General features: G+C 47.3%; 1 protein-coding gene across 2 annotated transcripts in view; it reads left to right on the top strand.

The window, feature by feature from the left end:
• The window catches only part of ITGB3 (integrin subunit beta 3), an 83,835-nt gene that overhangs the window by 53,741 nt on the left and 14,295 nt on the right, over positions 1-15,799 (top strand). For both annotated transcript variants that reach the window (XM_030220962.1, XM_030220963.1), the window contains exons 7-11: positions 428-523; positions 4,297-4,386; positions 5,868-6,002; positions 7,069-7,498; positions 14,485-14,707. In XM_030220962.1, coding sequence (XP_030076822.1) covers positions 428-523; positions 4,297-4,386; positions 5,868-6,002; positions 7,069-7,498; positions 14,485-14,707 — 974 coding nt within the window. The remainder of the gene's footprint in view (positions 1-427; positions 524-4,296; positions 4,387-5,867; positions 6,003-7,068; positions 7,499-14,484; positions 14,708-15,799) is intronic.

The raw sequence follows: 15,799 nt of genomic DNA, 5'->3' as shown, positions 1-15,799 counted from the left end.
TTCCTCTTAACGGAAGAGGTTTGTGCCTTTCATGGAAACCATATCCCAGAAGGGTTTGTATGCTAGGAGAGGGCACAAGGCCCATTGGAAGATGGGAAATCATGCGGAAGGGAATAGCAAACAAAAAAGTAAAAATGAAAGAAAGAGATCATTTAAAAGGAGATAAAGTGATGGCCAAGATTGGGCTTTGATAGACTTCTAGTACAGTATTAGCATATGCTGGGACAGAGTTATAGCAGAAGGTACAACTTGCTAGAAAGACAATGAACTCTTCGCTCTAAATAATGCCATCAAACCAGGAATAGTTTTTGGCAATCTCTCAACCTGATATACATATCTCTGAATTTTGACTCTATATCCTGGTCATATTTGTGTATATTTTTATGTATAATATTCATGTAGTGATGTTCATATTGGCCTTTTTCAGGATTATCCATCGTTGGGTCTGATGACTGAGAAACTTTCTGAAAAAAACATCAATCTGATTTTTGCTGTGACAAGTTCTGTTAAGGATCTATACACGGTACACACTGTCTCTTTCTTTGGTTGGGGGTGATAGACTAAATATTTGCTTTTCAGATGCCTGAGCTGTTGGGGCCAAGCTACCATGTTCTCAAATCAAATCAAAAGCCTCTACCACTGAGATAGAAGAGCACCTCCTCCACCTTCCCAGCTGAGCTAATAAGAGAACCCTGTCACCTCAAAACCTTGGCTTCTCATTTTTCTGCCTCCTTTACTCCAGCCCTTTAGGAGGGTGAAGGAAACTATTTCTGCATTTCCAGAAATAACCAAAGCCACCAGATAAGGTTTTCATGGTTCCTTAACAAAGACTAAAAGGGAAACCACAGACTGTCTCTCTCCCCTTCTATAATATTTATCTGTGATGGGCAGCTGTGGCCCAGGATCAAACAAATGGTAGGTTCCAGTGGGGGAGGAGAGAAACAGCACAAGCAGATCTCATATAGGCTGTGGTCTTACTTGGAATATTTGCCTTTCTGGAGCTTGACATCAGCTCAATGAAACAGTATTGCAGGAGTTTAGACTTTCCGGAGGTATTTCTATAACTGGTAAATAGTCACTTGGAAGGCACCTGATAGGAGTCTATTTGGTCCTTTATAGAATACTAGCGTATGTGCTTGTCCATTGTTGACACGCACTTGGCTTTGTGCCGGTTTGACCAGTGTTCATCGCGTTTCAGTATGATGTGGTATTTTGGATTCTCTAGTCAGTTTATATGTTTTTATCATAAGTGGCTGACATTTTTCATTTGATGCCAGAAGAAGGCACGTTAGTGCCTAAACACAGGACTGTGTAGAGTCTTTGGAAATGAATTGTTGTACACCTTTGTACTTTTGGAATTGTTTTCTTAATAAACCTGCTGCTTGGATAGACACTTGGTCTACCCCCTATCTCTTTTTTTTCTTTGTACACTGTATGTTTTATGATCAGGGAATGCTTATAATTTAGGTAGGAGCAGCTACACCAGTCCAGGTGTGTCTGTTGTGTACGGAGCTAGTTTTAGGGTGTCTGAACCGGCATAAAATAAAAAAAAGTCTTTCAGTCGCACAAGTTGTAAATAATGAGCAAAATGCTTTGGATACTGAGAGAAATATAGGAAATGTCTGCCCTGTCAGGGAGCTTGGAAGAGGAACTGTGCACCCAGATTTGAAAACTGGTGAAAAATTCAGCAGCGTGTCCATTGCAGATGGCTGAAGTTTGAGAGACCCTCCCTCAAATGAAGCTCTATAAAGTCAGGAATCCAGGCACGGGAGGGGTGGAAGGATTGCAGGTTTGGGGTCAAAGCTGTGACCGGCGAGAGTTCATCGTCCTGTAGACCACAGCTAGTGCTCTGGCCCCCTATGCTGCATTCTTTTTATGTGACTTGAACCCTTTTGCAAGGTGGCATACATCCTTAGCGTCGTCCCATCTCCCTGGCCATGCGCACAAGAGCTTTGCTTACCAAACAGTTCTTGTGCGCATGCCCCAAGCACAATCCTCCCCCTTAACTTCCTAATGCTCAACGATAACAGCGCACAGATGATTTACATACTATTAGCGCTGAGCATTAGGAAGTTTTTTTCAGCGCTGTTCTGTACAGTGCCAGAGTTTTGAGCATTGGGCTGACAGAATAGTAGGGATAAGTGAAATGTTTTTTTTTAGTATTAGGTTGTAGTAGTGTTCATTAGGCTGACAGCCTAAATAAGCCAGAAATCTTTCACTGAAGCATAAAACAGTCCTGTAGAATCCCTCACCCCTGTCACTGACCTCAGTTTAGATAGAGGGAGTAGGCATTTTAGTTTGACAAAGCTGAACGGGACACTGATCTGGGAGTCAAAATGACTCCTAAATTCCATACTTCAGTCTGAGGTGGTAAACAAATGTCCCCAGGTTGCAATGAAAGCAGGGCTTTTCTTGAGGGAGTACTTGGAGGTACTGAGTACCGGCACCTTTTCCATTGTCTGCTAAAACTGGCCCGTGGAACCCAAGTTTTAATTAAAGATCTCAGGCTCTACACACCAATTCTGCCTTGTCATAGATTCTGTGACTGGTTTCAGGGGTCCTGGCTATTATGGGGTGGGTCTCTCAGTGATCACCCCACTCCTGAAGGGTGGCCTAGCATTTGAGTACCGGCACCTTTTTTGCTAGAGAAAACACACTGAATGAAAGTTATGTATATGGTGAAAGCCTTCAGCTATATCATAGAACCTCAGTTTTCCTGATATTTCATACACAGTAACATAGTACATGAAGGCAGATAGCAATCAGTATGGTCCATCTATACTGCCCAGTAAGGGGGCTAGAGTTTTACTACTGCTCCATTCAGGTTACATCCCTCTTCACCCCTGTTTGGGAATTTACCATTTCAACACTTCCTGACAGATTGCAGAGTATTTATTTTTCACTGGCAGAACATCATTAATATAAACTCTATGCATGACTCTAGGGAAGACAAGCTCTTGCAATTGATTTCAGATATATGTTAAAAGGTGGAGCCCTGGGGAATAATCTCTATCACCTCATCCGCAGGCAGTCATTAAAGAGCCAGACTGGGGGCTAGATGCACTAAACCTTAACGACCCTCTAACAACCCTTTAACGAAGGAAATTCCTAACCGTTGCATGTATTAAAGGCCTTTTTCCTACAAAGCAAGCAGTTAACGAAAACGGAATGCAAACGAGAAACTACCATTGAAATGTAGACAATTCGGAATGCACTAACCATACCGATGATTGCAACGAATCATTTACCATCAGAAAATTTACGTGCGCTCAGACCTGTCGTTAAGGCCTGAGCTATCATCTCCCCGCTGCCCCCTGCACCATAAAAATCCAAGCCGGCATGTTTAAAAAGAAAAGTGAGATACAAACACAAACACATGGCTCTCCGCTTCCCCCTGCATCATTACAAAACAAAACATACTGCTTCTCCCTGCAGCTTAAAAATCCTGTCTCTCCCCTTCTCCCACAGCTTTGAAAATTAACACTCTCTGCTATCACCTGAAGCCAATTTTCCCAGTACTGTAAACAAGCTGCAAAGAGGTCTTTTGTTACAAAAGGGGATTTATGAGGGTCGTTCTTTTTAGAGTTATCTTCAACTGCACTCTTCTGCTAGATCAGAGAGCTAAAAGGCTTGCAGGTCGCGATCCCCTCCTCGCACGCCCCAGTCTGACGTAAGCAACCTATGTAAGTTTAATACGTTTGTGGCATGCTCAGAGCAGCCAGCATAACGCTTGGCTGCTCTGCGCATGCTTAAGGGGCTTACTGGGCTTACTGGGATTACGAACGTATGATACATTGTACTTTTCAATACCGCACCGAACATTTCTGAGCTGTTATTTTTGTGCATTCTTCATTGTTTCAAATTTGTTAAGCACTTTTACGATTTAGATTTTTTTAACATTTGGTTGATGCATCTAGCCCTGAGTCAGACCCAAATCAGTTGAGCCCAGCATCCTGTCCCCAACAGTGTCCAGACTTGGTCACAGGGACCTATCAGATTCCAAACAGTATATAACACATCTCATTTCTAAGCATAATTAATGGCTTTCCCAAATCTGCCTGGCCAATAACTTATCGTGGACTCCTCCTCCAGGAATGTGATCAAACCTCTTGACTCCTTCATCATTCCTTCTGACGATGTATTCCACAGCTTCTTTGTGTACTTATGAAAAATGTGTTTTTTTTTTTTGTTTTTATTACATTGGTATCCCGCGCTTTCCCACTCATGGCAGGCTCAATGCGGCTTACATATTATATACAGATTTTCAGTCTGTTCCTCCTCTTATTCTTTTCCCAGATGTACAGCGAGTTGATCCCAGGTACCACTGTAGGGACTCTATCTGAAGATTCCAGCAACGTCATTCAGCTTATAGTGGACTCTTATGAGGTAACTCATATCTTGCACCAGCTGCCACAGCCTCTAGCGCTCTTATACAATAATCCCTGTGCATTAAGCAAGAGCAGCTCCAGGGATTTCTGCAGAGGAGGCTGTGGTTATAACCTAAGAGTGTTGTCTCCCGGTTGGATGTCCTTTCTTATTGGACCAAAGAGCTTCAGATTCACTGGGTGGTGCACCTGGGCTGTTCCTGGCTATTCAGCCATCTTCGTTCAACCCTAATTAAACAATACCAAATTTCAACTCCCATGATGCACTGGGACTAATGCGGTCATGCTAGGAAGAGACTGTACTTGTCTTATCAACCCCCATTGCAAATCTTGCCAGACATCACCTCCCACCCCTAGTCCTTCGGTTTCCCCTTTTACATGTACCATGAACTTAAGTAACTATTTGAGTGCCAAGTGCATCCACATTTCTACCCTGAATGGACAATTCCCTAAAGGCGCCAAGATGCAACATGCGAAGCACTAATTCTATAAACGCATCTGGGTGTCCAGATTCCATTCTAGAATTTTAGCCAATAGCAGGTGTAAATGCAGCACTTTATTCTAGAAGTTCTGCACGCCCATGCACTTCCTCTTGTGAAAGTCCCCTTGTGTTAGTGCTGTAGCGAGTTGCTCACTCAAATTATAGAATGCCACTAATATGGTCTGTAATAGTCACATGCTTAAGTGCTAGTATTCTAGAACTGATGCGCACATTTGCCCCCAGATTCTATATGTGGCACCCAAAATTGGGCACTGATCCAAGATGTGCACCCAACTCAATTGGCTAACGAGCCAATTAGTGCCAATATTGAATTTGTGTGGTCATCTTGCTGCACGTTATTCTATAATTGGAGAAGTGGAGGAATGGCCTAGTGGTTAGAGCACCAGTCTTGCAATCCAGAGGTGGCCGGTTCAAATCCCACTGCTGCTCCTTGTGATCTTGGGCCAGTCACTTAACCCTCCATTGCTTCAAACTTAAATTGTGAGGTCTCCAGTGACAGGGAAATACCTAGTGTACCTTGAGCTACTACTGAAAAACATCTAAATAAATATAACAATGTGCACCCAAATCACATAGCACACAACCCAAAAGGGGGCATGGCCATTGGAGGTGCATGGAGAGGTCAGGAGCATTCCTAAAATTTGCCCACATTGTTATAGAATACCAGGGATGTAGGCCCAAGTTCAGCAGGTGTGAGTCATGGCACACAAATTTGGAGAAGGGGGGGGGTGGCAAAATCAGCATACAATGCTATTCTATAATAGGTGCTCTTTGAGTGCCCATTACAGAATAGCATTGAGCGCCATTCACTGACTCCAGCCCTTGGTGGCTAACTTTAGGCAGTCTGTTGTAGAATAAGAGTGAGTGACCATCTGGCTCCCTGGGGAATTTGTTTCCATCCTCCGTACAAATGGCTGAACTCTCTCCTATCAGCCATCACCTCTTCACCCATCTTTTCGTCCACCTTCCTCTCCTTGCAGAAAATCCGCTCCAAGGTGGAGCTGGAGGTGCGTGATCTGCCTGAGGAGCTGTCGCTGTCTTTTAATGCCACATGTGTAAACGGCGAGGTCATTCCAGGGCTCAAGTCCTGCTCTGGGCTCAAGATCGGAGACACGGTATGTGAGAGGGCCTGGGAGTGCTGTGTGGGTGAGGAGCCCCTGGTAATATTGATTGGAGGGAAGGGGAACTTCTCAGGGAGGAGGGATGCATACAAGAAGATGGAGGTTAAATACCAGTTTATAAAGGGGGACGAGCGAAGTGGCTAAGGAGCCCACATTTGTCTCTAGGGAAGCTCCTTTTTTGTGGAATAATCTTCTACATTATATTCATGCAGATTTACAGGGGTGTAGCCAGACCTCAGCAGGAGGGGGGGTCGAAGGCCCGAGGTGAGGGGGCACATTTTAGCCCGCCTCCACCAGCCGCCGCCCCTCCCCCGCCACTTTCGAACCCCTCCACCGCCGCTGCCAGGTACCTTTGCTGGCAGGGGTCCCCAACCCCCACCAGCCAAAGTCCTCTTTAGCGCCGATCTGTTTCTGTGAGTCTTGACATAGGAATGTGCAGGATGTGCATGCAGGACATCAGGAGTCAGGACTCATAAAAACAGATCAGCGAACGTGCCGGAGATCGACGCTGAAGAAGACTTCGGCTGGCAGGGGTTGAGGACCCCAGCCAGCAAAGGTACCTGGTGGCAGCGGGGGAGGGATAGCGAAAGGAGAGGGGCTTGAAAATGGTGGGGGAGGGTCGGCAGGGGGGGGGGGTTAAATCTGTGGGGGCCCATGCCCCTGTGGCCCCAGTTAGCTGAAGCAAATTTTAATAAATTCAAGGTCTTGCTAAAATCTTTAATTTTTAAACAGGTTTTTGGTGTTGATTTGGAAGATAATAGTAGGGTGTATACTAGTTGTTCTGCAGGCCACGAGATTTGCAAAAGATAATGTGACTATTTTGTTATGACTGATTCTTGGTGTGAGTGTCTTTAGACTTTCCTATTATAGTAATGGAGTTTTTATATTTTTTTAATATGTTTTATGTTAATTTTGTTTTACTTTTTATGTATGAATTGTAAACCACTTTGTTCAGCAGCAGTTAAGTGGTATATTAAGTTTTAATAAGCATAAACATAAGATGCACAGAGAGGGAGACAGGAAAAAAGACGGAGGCACTCACACCATTTCCTTTCCTTAGGTGAGTTTTAGCATAGAGGCCAAAGTTCGTGGCTGCCCTGCGGAGAAGTCAAAAACCTTCACTATTAAACCTGTGGGCTTCAAGGACACCCTGACTGTCACTGTCAAGTTCAACTGTGACTGTGGGTGCCAGGAATCCGCCGTGGCCAACAGTGACAAGTGCAATGAAGGCAACGGGACCTTCGAATGTGGCATCTGTCGCTGTTACCCAGGTCGGCTGGGTCCCCACTGTGAGTGCTCGGAAGAGGAGTACAGCCCATCACAGCAAGACCAGTGCAGCCCTCGAGAGGGCATACCTATCTGCAGCCAGCGGGGCGAGTGCATCTGCGGCCAGTGTGTCTGCCACAACAGTGACTTTGGCAAGGTGTGGGGCAAATTCTGCGAGTGTGACGACTTCTCCTGCCCCAGGTTTAAGGGAGAGATGTGCTCGGGTGAGTACAGGCCTGAGGAGGTGGAGAGGGGAGGGGTCCTTAGCAGTTGGCACCTAAGAAAACTTGGAACAGGGCACCCATGCCTCTTCAAAAGGCTAGCTGGGAGCAATAATTTTGACACAACCCTGTGACCCAAAGAGCTTCCAAGTTACCCAGTTGCAGGAGTGAGATTTTAGGCTAGTCCTGGATTTCTGCCTTGTCCTGGTGCATTATGGGGTCTGCAGCAATGACTTCAATAGGTAGAATCAGGAGTTCAAATCCCACACTGTCTTGGGATATAAGTTTAAAAACAGGGCTGGCCAAAAAGTCTTCCTATTGGAACTGGGTAATTTGGCAGCTCTGGAACCAGTTGCGTGTTTTCAGGATGAGCTGATGCTAGATGCAAGCAGGGACTTTGCAATCTGGTTTAGATAAGCAGAACTATGAGTGACACCAAGACTGGGTCTGCCTGACCAGCAAGAATGGAGCCAGGCGGTGCAGTGTAGTGGTAAGGTGCATGCATGGCCGTGCCTAGGGTCTGTGGCGCCCCCCCTGTAGACCAGTTGGCACGCGCGCGCCCCCGCCTGGCTCCAAGGCGCATGGAAGAGCCGGGCGGTGCCAAAGAGCCGAGCGCTGCTCCCCCAAGCTGCCATCTGGGGTGCGATAGAGGAAATGGCTGGGTTTGGCCTGCAGAGGAGGCTCTGAGCATACTTCTCATTCAGCCTGAGCCTCCTCCGCTCCATCCCCGATTCCCCGGCGCTTTAAATTTACCTCTCTCCGCCTCCGACGTCTGCGCAGCGTCAGTGAAAGCGCTGCCTGTCTGACGTCTCTCCACCAGCCTTCCCGTCGCTCGTTTGTTCCCTCTGTGTCCCGCCGTTTTCTGACATCATTTCCTTGAGGGCGGGACACGGAGAGAACGAACGAGGGAAGGCTGGTGGAGAGACGTCAGACAGGCAGCGCTTTCACTGACGCTGCACAGACGTTGGAGGCGGAGCGAGGTAAATTTAAAGCACTGGGGAATCGGGGATGGAGCGGAGGAGTAAGGTTTTGTTTTGTTTTTAAGTACAACTCAATGGCGCGGCGCCCTTGAAGGCAGGCACCCCCCTGCGGCGCTTACCGTGTTGGCACGGCCCTGGGTGCATGCCTGTACATCCAGTTAAAACAGGCTTGCTAGGTCCAGTCCTCGAGGGCCAGGTTTTCAGGATATCCCTAATGAATATGCATGAGAGAAATTTGCATGCTCACTAGTTCCACTGTGTGCAGATCTCTTTCATGCTTATTCATTAGGAATATCCTGAAAACCAGGCCTGTTTGTGGCCCTTGAGGACTGAATTGGAACAAACCTGGGTTAAAGAATGGTAACCCCTAATTGTGCCAGTTAAATAGACTCAGCATTAGGAACAATAACCCCAGCACCTCCTCCACCACCACAGTCTGTCAAAAGGGAGAGGTGAGGAGCAAAAGAAGGAACCAACATTGAAATGATCAATTCAGCATCCTTAAAATTTGAAGGAAAAAAAGGGGGGCAGAGGCTAAATGTCTACAGTGCTCTAGCCTTCCCTATCCTCTGGGATACCAGGAGCTGTCCTGACTCACCTTATATCCCTCTCCCTGCTACTGGTGGTAACTTAAAGGTTCCCTGGCTCCAATGCTCCAATTCTGTAGTCTGAGTCCCTGTGTCAGCGGTTCTCAAACCTTTCCTGGGGAAACCCCAGCCAGTCAGGTTTTCAGGATATCCACAACAAATATGCATGAGATAGATTTACATACCAAGGAGGCTGTGTATGCAAATTGATCTCATGAATATTCATTGTGGATATCCTGAAAACCTGACTGGCTGGGGTTCCCCCGGACAGGTTTGGAAATCTGTACTCGATGTCATGGGCCAGGGATAAGCAGAGGAATCCTGGATCGTCTGACATGAATTTCACTATGCCCCTATTATGTCCTTACCTTTACCCCTGTTATCTCTTAATCTCCCCCTTTTCTCCCTGCTGTAGTCCTGTTTCTGTGTGACTGAGTCTCTGTCCTATTGAAATTTTGGAACTCCTTTCCTATTCTGTGTTTTAGCCTGTGCACTGCCTAGCTCTGCTCCATCAGTTTGAGTGATATAGTAAGTTTCTAATAAACTATGGTGAGGCCACCTGTTAGGGGGTGGGGCTTGACCTCACTATAGCATGGAGGTGAGGCTGAGCAGGTTATACATCCATTATATACCTGGAATAGGCCAGCGCAGTCCTCTGCAGGTTGGCATCAGAAGGTTTAGCACAATGGCTTTCTGGAGATTGCACAGTGAATTGGTGGCAGCAGTGGGATCAGAAGCTTTAACTCCATTTGCTCACCACATGCAAGACTTTAACCAACCATATTTATACACCGTATGCTGAATAAGAGGAAGGCAATAAGGAAGATTACATGTATAAAGTGCAGCACAAGAATCTGTTAGAGTGATAAGTCCCTACTTCCAAGGGCTTACAACGTTAAAGTGCCCTGGAATGCGGACTGACCACTGTTCTATACATTTTCAGAAAATGTGTAAAACAACCTTCCCACCCCACCTTTCCCGGTTAATACTATGTTTTTCACACTGTAAAACTCCAGAACTACCTTTTAATGATGGGACCCCCCCTGCCCCCCACTTCTCTGTCCCTTACTGCCTCTGATACACCCTCAGCCCTCTCTGTTGTCTGTTGTGACTCCTCCTCTCTCCCTTTTCCCTATAACTTGCTGTCTTTTTCAGTTTCTCTTTGTGTAACTTGCTGACTCTGGGGGAGATGCTCAAAACAGACCGGGCTTGCAATGTTTCATTTACACTGGTTTTAGCCAGTCTAAATGAAATGTTATTGGGCGCTTAATGCAGGAAGGCTTTTGACGCTGCATTTGCCGTGCACAGAAGCAGCGACTGAAAGTCCTATGCAAAAGCTCGCTAGTATTAAAATGAGGCCATTAGTGATTCTTTCCAATGCTCAGAGAAACGCACACAAAAACCCTCTGCCCTAACGACTACCACCGACAGCTCAGAGCAGGCATTAGAGTGAGGGATAGGGCCACTCACCAGAAGCTCTGAATGAAAGATTGAAGAGAGCCAAAAAATACAGCTTTCCCTTTCCCTTCAAACGTGTGCATAGACACCAGTTTGCAATCCGATTTAGTTAACATTATAACACAAATAAAACTGATGGGAGAACGTTTTTTTTTCCCCCTATGTTACACCGAAGATTCACTTCAACTTGTATTTGTAAATGCAAAGAATGCACTTTGCAGACACGCCAAAGACTTCCAGAGTTAAACAACTCTGTGGTTGCTGTTGTTGGGCCACTTGCATTCTTGTGAGTGTAGGATGAGAAACTGTCTGGGAGCTCGAGACCACAACTGTACCCTCTACTGGGCATGCTCACAAGAACTGCGCCAGGCACGTCCCTCCCCCTTTAACGTCCAATGCTCAACACTAACAGCATGCCTATAATTTGGTAATTTAGATTCACTGTTCCAGCTGGTGTTTTCTGGCGCTGTTTCCTACAGTACCTGAGTTCTGTGCATCTTTTTCTCTATGTCTCTGCTCATTCCTGTTTTCTCAAGGCATTAGATTCCTTGGAGGGAGGGAGAGACAGTTAAGCAAAAGAAAACACAAATACTTCAGTTGTAAAAATATGGCCCCCAGGGCTTGGAAGGTTGCCAGGCTACTGCATTACAGCACTACAGAGAAGGGAAGCTTCTACAGCTCTCCTTTCCACCACAAACTCCTTCTCTTCTCTTCTCCTCTGCCTTCTCCCAACACTCTCCTCCCCAACCCTGCCTCTCCCCTCCCTCAGCCTCCCCTTCCCATCTAGTCCACCATGCAGCTTTCCTTTCCTAGTTTCTTCTCTATACTACTCATTCCTTCTCACCTTCCCATCACTTATTCCATGTTTTAATTCTCCCCCAGTGTCTCCCTCCCTCTATCCTCCCCTCCCCACCCTTCCCTCCCAATGCCTCCACACTGCTCTCTTTTCTCTTTCTGTCTTCATCCCATCCCTCACTGCCTTCCACCTACCTTCTGTCTTCTCTCTCACCCTCTGCCCCCCCCCCCCCCCCTCAGTAAACCCAGAAATGTTCTTGGAGATGTGTTAATCCTTTGGCATTCATAGTGGGATTCTCCACTGACTTCCAAAGTGGTAAAGGTTCTGAAGGGACTGTAGTCAAGAAAGGAATGGAAAGGAAAAATAAGAAGATACATTATGGGTTTTGAGATAAGAGAAAGTGAGCTGCCAAGCAGGAGTATGTAAGTATGGCTTGTTGTTCATAGACACAGGCAATACAGTGCAGGTACCTCCCCGGGGCAGGGTGTTCAGGAATTTCTTGAAAATGATGTGCCAGGTTTCTCAGCTTTCTTTGGAGAGGGAGGGAGGACCTTTCCAGAAATGAACGTAAATAAGCTTTCTCTGATGGCCAGTGTCCTTCAGCTCCATGTGACAGCTGTGATCTTCTGAATGGCTAAAAGGAAGAGTTTCCTGTCCTAATATGAATAGTTTCACCCAGTTTGATTCCAGTCTTATTTCTGCAGCTTCTCCAGTCAATGCTCTAGGACACTTCCTAGGGAACCTGAGAGATGCCTAGGCCCATTCCAGTCTCCACCGCTGATATAGCCTGAGCCTACTGGCAGTCTGTTCTCTATAGGGCCATCCACACCCAAACCTTCCCCCCCCCCCCCCCCCAGTCTCCTCGCCCACACTACTTCAGGTCATTTATCCTACCATCCTGCTAACCAGTACAGTTGAATCCCAGATGCCCACCCACCCCCCCCCCCACCCCCAAAATACATGCTGTTTCAAAACCACTCTGCAGCATGTGCACCTTTCATTGCCATTTCTTTTTTTTTTGGGGGGGGGGGGGGAAGAGAAGGGTTGATAACCACATATTTAAAAGCAGGAAGAGAAACTCTAAATATTGCAAACTGCTAAATTCTATCCCCATGTTTCAGAGGGAGGTAAAACTTAAGAGATAATCTGGCTATGAAATCTTTTAAGTTTCAACATGCACCACCCCCCACCCCCCTAAAAAAAAAAAAAAGCCTAATGAAAAGATATAGTCATGTCACTTAATTCCTTCCCTGCTTTTTACTCTCGGTGGATAATGCTGAAAATAAAACTCAAACCGTATCCCAAAAACCCAGTAACTTATCAAAGCTTAGCAGACATCCAACGGTGACTCATGCCCACTGACAAAACCAAATCGGATTATGGTTTAGAAGAAACACTGAAGTTGGGGCTAAGACAAATTTCTTTATCAGCATATTGTGAAACTGAGAGGTTTTGGGCTGTTCTTAGTGAACATGAAACTGCTGCATTACACTAAGGAGAGGATTTTGAATCTTGGTGTTTATAGACCCTGACATGCAGAGAGAGAGAGAGGGGGGGGGGGGGGGGAGCCTAGCCATTGCACAACAGTGACACCTACTGGCTGGATTGGGGTCCAGAAGCTGGACTAGGTTTAGAGCAGGAGTTCTCAACCCAGTCTTTGGGACACACCCAGCCAGTCAGGTTTTCAGGACATTCACAATGAATATGCATGAGATATGTTTGCATACTATGGAAGCAGTGCATGTAACTTTATCTCAAGTTTATTCATTGTGAATATCTTGAAAACCAGATTGGCTTGGTGTGTTCCGAGGGCTGGGTTGAGAACCCCTGGTTTAGAGAGTTATAAATTAACTAATTCCCAAGGGGGCTAGGAATCAAGGCTTAGGGTGCTACAGTTCTATTTGAGGTTGGTTCTAATCAAGCTGGAAGCCCAAAAGTGCAGGGGTGAAATGAATCTGAGCAAAGATCTGGAGCCAACAGGGCAGTAAAAGAAAAAGGAGGTGAATCAAACACCCACTGTCACCCTTTCCATCAGCTGGAGATCTGTTGATTAAGCAGAAACCGAAATGCATTATTAGGTGGGTTATCTGAAGCAAAAGATACTGGAAAGAGGTGGTGCCTGTGCGTGCCAAAAGGCTCATAAAATGTTTGATAAATAAAATTCACAAGTGATTTATAACAGGTATTGTCTCAGCCCCACTGAATGCAGGTTCATGCATGCAAGGACTAGCCACCAAAGTAGGATTACCATATTGCTCCAGAAAAAGGAGGACAGATTGAGCCAGTCTGGGTCAGGGGCGTAGCCAGACCTCACGGTGGGAGGGGGCCAGAGCCTGAGGTTGGGGGCACATTTTGAGTGCTGCCCCCCCCCCCCCCCACCGCCTTGCCTCGCCTCCTTGCCGCCTCCACCACAAAAACAAATACCTTCGCTGGGGGGGTTCCCAACCCCCGCCAGCCAAAGCCTTCTTCAGCGCTGGTCTCTGGCGCAGCCATATTCACTGCCCTGCAAAAGGAGCATCAGCATGCACAGGAGGAGCAAGAAGAAAGAAGAGCAGGGCAGTGAACGCGGCTGCACCGGAGACCAGCACAGAAGAAAGCTTCGGCTGGGGGGGGGTGGGAGTTGGGGACCCCCGCCAGCCAAACCAGGGGCCCGAATGAAATTTGCAGGGGCCGAGGCTCCCGTGGTCCCCCCCGTAGCTACGCCCCTGGTCTGGGTTTTACTTCCATTGCTTTCAATGGAAGCAAAACCTGGACTGGATCAATGTGTCCTCCTTTTTCTGGAGTCCAAACAAAAAAAACAGCACCACGGGCCTTTAAAAATGGAACACAGTTCTTTAATGAATGAGCCTTGACAAAAAGACCCGACACGGGCCGTGTTTCGGTGACTAGCACCTGCGTCAGGGGTCACAGTGATGACGTGGAAAACTTGGGGAATAACTCAAATATATTCCTCTACAATATATTATTCCCCCACGTCTCATGTAGTAAAAGCTACAAAGCACCAATGCACTTTCACTTTCTGTATCAAAATGGATGAAAAGACATCACATCTCCTTTTTCTGGAGCCATATGGTAACCCTACACCAAAGCTCTGAACACCCCCTTTCCCTCTCTAAGAAATCCTTCTCTCTACGCCCCCATTGATAGTGTATTTATATTCTCTCCCAGGCCATGGACAGTGCAACTGTGGGGACTGTAACTGTGAATCTGATTGGACAGGAGATTACTGTAACTGCACTACTCGGACAGATGCCTGCCTGGCCAGCAGTGGTCTGCTCTGCAGCGGCTACGGGCAGTGCATTTGTGGCAAGTGTGATTGTACACAGCCTGGGTCCTATGGGACCACCTGTGAGAAGTGCCCCACCTGCCCAGATGCTTGTACCATTAAGAGGTAAGTAGCGAACCCCAGGGATATAGGTCTAATAGAGTCACTGGAGTCGGGGACAACCAGAGGTGTCCCTAGCTGGAATCAGTGCTCTGTGCATCATGCCCTTTAGTGCCCCCAACCTGCTCACTGTGCTGCGGCCACCACTAGGAAAACGATGGACAAGGAGTAAGTTTTGTGCCCCTGTCTCCCTTACGGCCTGTGTGGATACGCCACTTGCACATCCCTCAGGACAACTCCATGTTACGGGGACAAGTGGAGCCCAAGGCCGGCTCAAGGGACTGTAGCTCCCTGAGTCAACTTTTGGTTCAAAGCTCTGGACCAACTTCTGGATTGGCACCCCCCCCCCCCCCCCCCCACTCTCAGGCCACACTTCTCTCCCAGCAGGCCACACTTCTCTTCCAGTCTACCTTTCAAGGTGGTTTTCCCCTCCTGAGAACCAGCAGTGCTTCACCTAATGCCACCTGCACCAGCCTTGGTATCTTCCCTCTGCCGCATAGGAAGTTACATCAAAGGGGGCAGAGCATGGGAGAGGGAAGATGCCAAAGCTGGTGTGAGTAGCATTAGATGAAACATTGCTGGTACTTGGAAGAGGAACACCACCTTTAAAGCAGAGGCATAGCTGGACTTCGATTTGGGAGGGGTATGAGCTCAAAGTGAGGGGGGCACATTTTGCCCCATTTCCCTGGCACTGTCGACCTCCACCGTAACCCCACATACCTAGGCTGGCGGGGGTCCCCAAGCCCCGCCAGCAGATTAAGCAGAAGCTTTCCAGTGGCGATATTTGCCGCTGCGCTGCCTACCCTGCTTTCCCCCTCCCCCATGCACATGCTCATTTTTAGTGAAATCGAGCACGTGTGAGCTTCACACATGCTTGATTTCACTAAAAATGAGCATTCGTGCCGGGGGGAGGGGGGGAAGCAGGGCAGGCAGTGTGGTAGCAAATATTGATGCAGGAAAGCTTCTGCTGGCGGGGCTTGGGGACTCCCACCAGCCAAACCAGCAGACCTTGGGTGGAGGGGGTCCCCAAATCCAATTGGAGGCCCAGGACCCCAAGTTCCCCCATAGCTGTGCCACTGCTTTAAATGTAGACTGGAG

This window comes from Microcaecilia unicolor, chromosome 12 (assembly GCF_901765095.1).
Source record: "Microcaecilia unicolor chromosome 12, aMicUni1.1, whole genome shotgun sequence".
NCBI lineage: Eukaryota > Metazoa > Chordata > Amphibia > Gymnophiona > Siphonopidae > Microcaecilia > Microcaecilia unicolor.
Note: the sequence above shows the minus strand (reverse complement) of the source record. Positions and strands in the feature narration are given on the sequence as shown.